The sequence below is a fragment of the Vollenhovia emeryi genome, unplaced genomic scaffold, assembly GCF_000949405.1.
Source record: "Vollenhovia emeryi isolate VEMERY1.0 unplaced genomic scaffold, V.emery_V1.0 DF944944.1, whole genome shotgun sequence".
Lineage (NCBI taxonomy): Eukaryota > Metazoa > Arthropoda > Insecta > Hymenoptera > Formicidae > Vollenhovia > Vollenhovia emeryi.
The window spans coordinates 1-2,334 of NW_011961422.1; the positions used below are offsets into that span (position 1 = coordinate 1).

At 43.5% G+C, this 2,334-nt stretch overlaps 1 protein-coding gene across 1 annotated transcript; it reads left to right on the top strand.

Annotated features, from left to right (window-relative positions):
- Positions 1–211: 211 nt before the first annotated feature.
- On the top strand, positions 212–1,723 carry LOC105562324 (the record flags this gene model as incomplete). Its single annotated transcript, XM_012013070.1, has 1 exon — positions 212–1,723. A coding segment is annotated over exon 1 (1,292 nt), but the record flags the coding sequence as incomplete, so codon positions are not given.
- Between the last annotated feature and the right edge of the window lie 611 nt (positions 1,724–2,334).

A 2,334-nucleotide genomic window follows, 5' to 3' on the forward strand; every position in this document is an offset into this window, starting at 1 on the left:
TGGCCTCCTCCCGAGGGTCAAGCCCGATATTAAAATCCCCGAAACTGGCGAAAACCTCCATAAAGGTAGTGGGCTCCTCCGCTATCTCGTCGTCACACTCCAGAACCACTGACTCGTACACGTCCCCAGTCGTACGGAGAGGATCGCCGAAATGCATTACGAACGCAGCAAAAAATATAACTTTTTCAACGACTAGCGTAACGCAACTAACGCTCGACTGAAGAAAAGAACCAAACGACAAAACTATCTCCAACTAAAAAGCACCCAGTCAGCGAAATGAGATTAATGTAACGATAGCCGAAATATTATATTACAGAACTCTAACGATATGTGCCTACCTGGCGACGGTCGCAATATCTAACGACGCGCCGCCGTACGAGATAACCACCTTCGCCCAGCAGCCAGGAGTATATTTCGAAAAGGTCGGCAGAATGCATCCCGTCGAAGCTACTTGGAAACTAGTGATAAAAACCGACCTCACCCCGTTCACCACACGTTTAGAACAAATAAAGCGATGCGTCGAACGCACTGAAACAACGTGTGAAACACTGCTCGCACACAGCAGCACATGCAAAAATCTCCACGCCATAATCAGCAAAGGGGAAAAGAGACTACAACAGTTGACCGACAGACTAAAGACAGTGTACAAAACACCGAACAAACGACGCGGACTAATAGACGGAATAGGCGTCATTGCAAAAACGCTATTCGGAACAATGGACGCAGATGACGACAAGCTAATAAATGAATTATCACTGTTACAAGAATCAGACAGAGCGACAAAACACGCCCTACAGTACCAATTAAGAGTAATCAACGCAACAATAGGGCACATCAGCAACCTGGAACAAGTCATCGAAGAAAATGAAAACACCCTAAAAAACTTAATGGAAAAAGTTAAAAGTACACTGGTCACACACAGTCGACGACACGACCTAGACGAACACTGCACCCTGATCAATGCAATTATCAATGATCTAACACGCGACGTGACGGACACATTAGACTATGTAACATGTATTAAGGAAGGAAAACTACACCCTAGGTTAATTCCGATCGAAACCATAATAACGAACCTAAAAGACGCAGCGATAAATTTACCGCAAGGACTATACTTCCCATTTAACCTACGACAGGAAGAATGGTTAGACATAGAAAAAATTACGAAAATTACCGCATATTGCGACGGCGCAACTATATTCACTATCCTACAATTCCCTCTCACCACGACGCCGACATACGAAATACTACACGTCATACCATTACCGGTACACAGTCATGACAACATTTTCGCGTCGATAGAAGTAAACTACGAATGGATAGGAATAGACACCGAAAAACACACCTATGTGACACTTGAAAACTTACACGAATGTATTAAAATAAATTCGGAATACCTGTGCGAACGAAATTATATTGTAAATAGATTATCCACTAGCGCAATCTGCGAAACAGACATGTACATGTATAATAATGATAAGCACTGTAATAAAAAATACACCCTAGCGACCGAAATTATGTGGATTCCGACAAAAAATTCTTGGTTATATTCCACGTCTGGAAACGTACTAATGACAATACAATGCAAAAACTATCAAGAAGCAAAACATACCATTGTTAATACAGGAAAGGTAACGCTAAAAGAAAACTGCAAATTAATTACAGAAAGTAAAATCATCAACTCCAAAAGGGTAACACAGACAAAAACCATAGAGACATATTTGCCAAACACCCAAATTAAATTAATACAAAATGACGTGTTCGAGATTAATTTGAATCTCGTTTATTTCATCCCCGGCGTGATGGCAGCATCAGCCGGGTCAGATCGTGCAGCGCCGCATGAGCGCTGCTCGCGCATGCCCGATCGCGACGCGAGGCGACCGCGCGCCTTCACGTACGTTACCGGCGCTCTTGGTCTCATAGCGACCGTACGTAGTACACGCGTCTTGAAGTGCGGATAATTATCAAGTGCTCTTTTGTGGACTTTCTCATTTTCTCACTTTCTCACTTTCTCATTTTCTCATCGAAGAATAGACTCAGTGCGGACACGCAGTGAACTCTCAGCAGTGCAAATCATCCAGGACATTTTAGATACAGCATCAACGGCAGCTCAAGCTCACCACGCATCGCACGCCGGCGCCGCGTGGACACGGCTCACGGGCATCTACATTCACGAGGCCGACTCTCGATTAATATAATCGACCCGTGCAAGTGACTAAGAGACTAATCATCCCCGTTTAATCATAGACTGCTCAAACTGTAAGCCTTTTATATTTATTAAACAGACCACGGTATTTTACTCGGTAAACCTTCGGAAAACCTACGCATATGAAA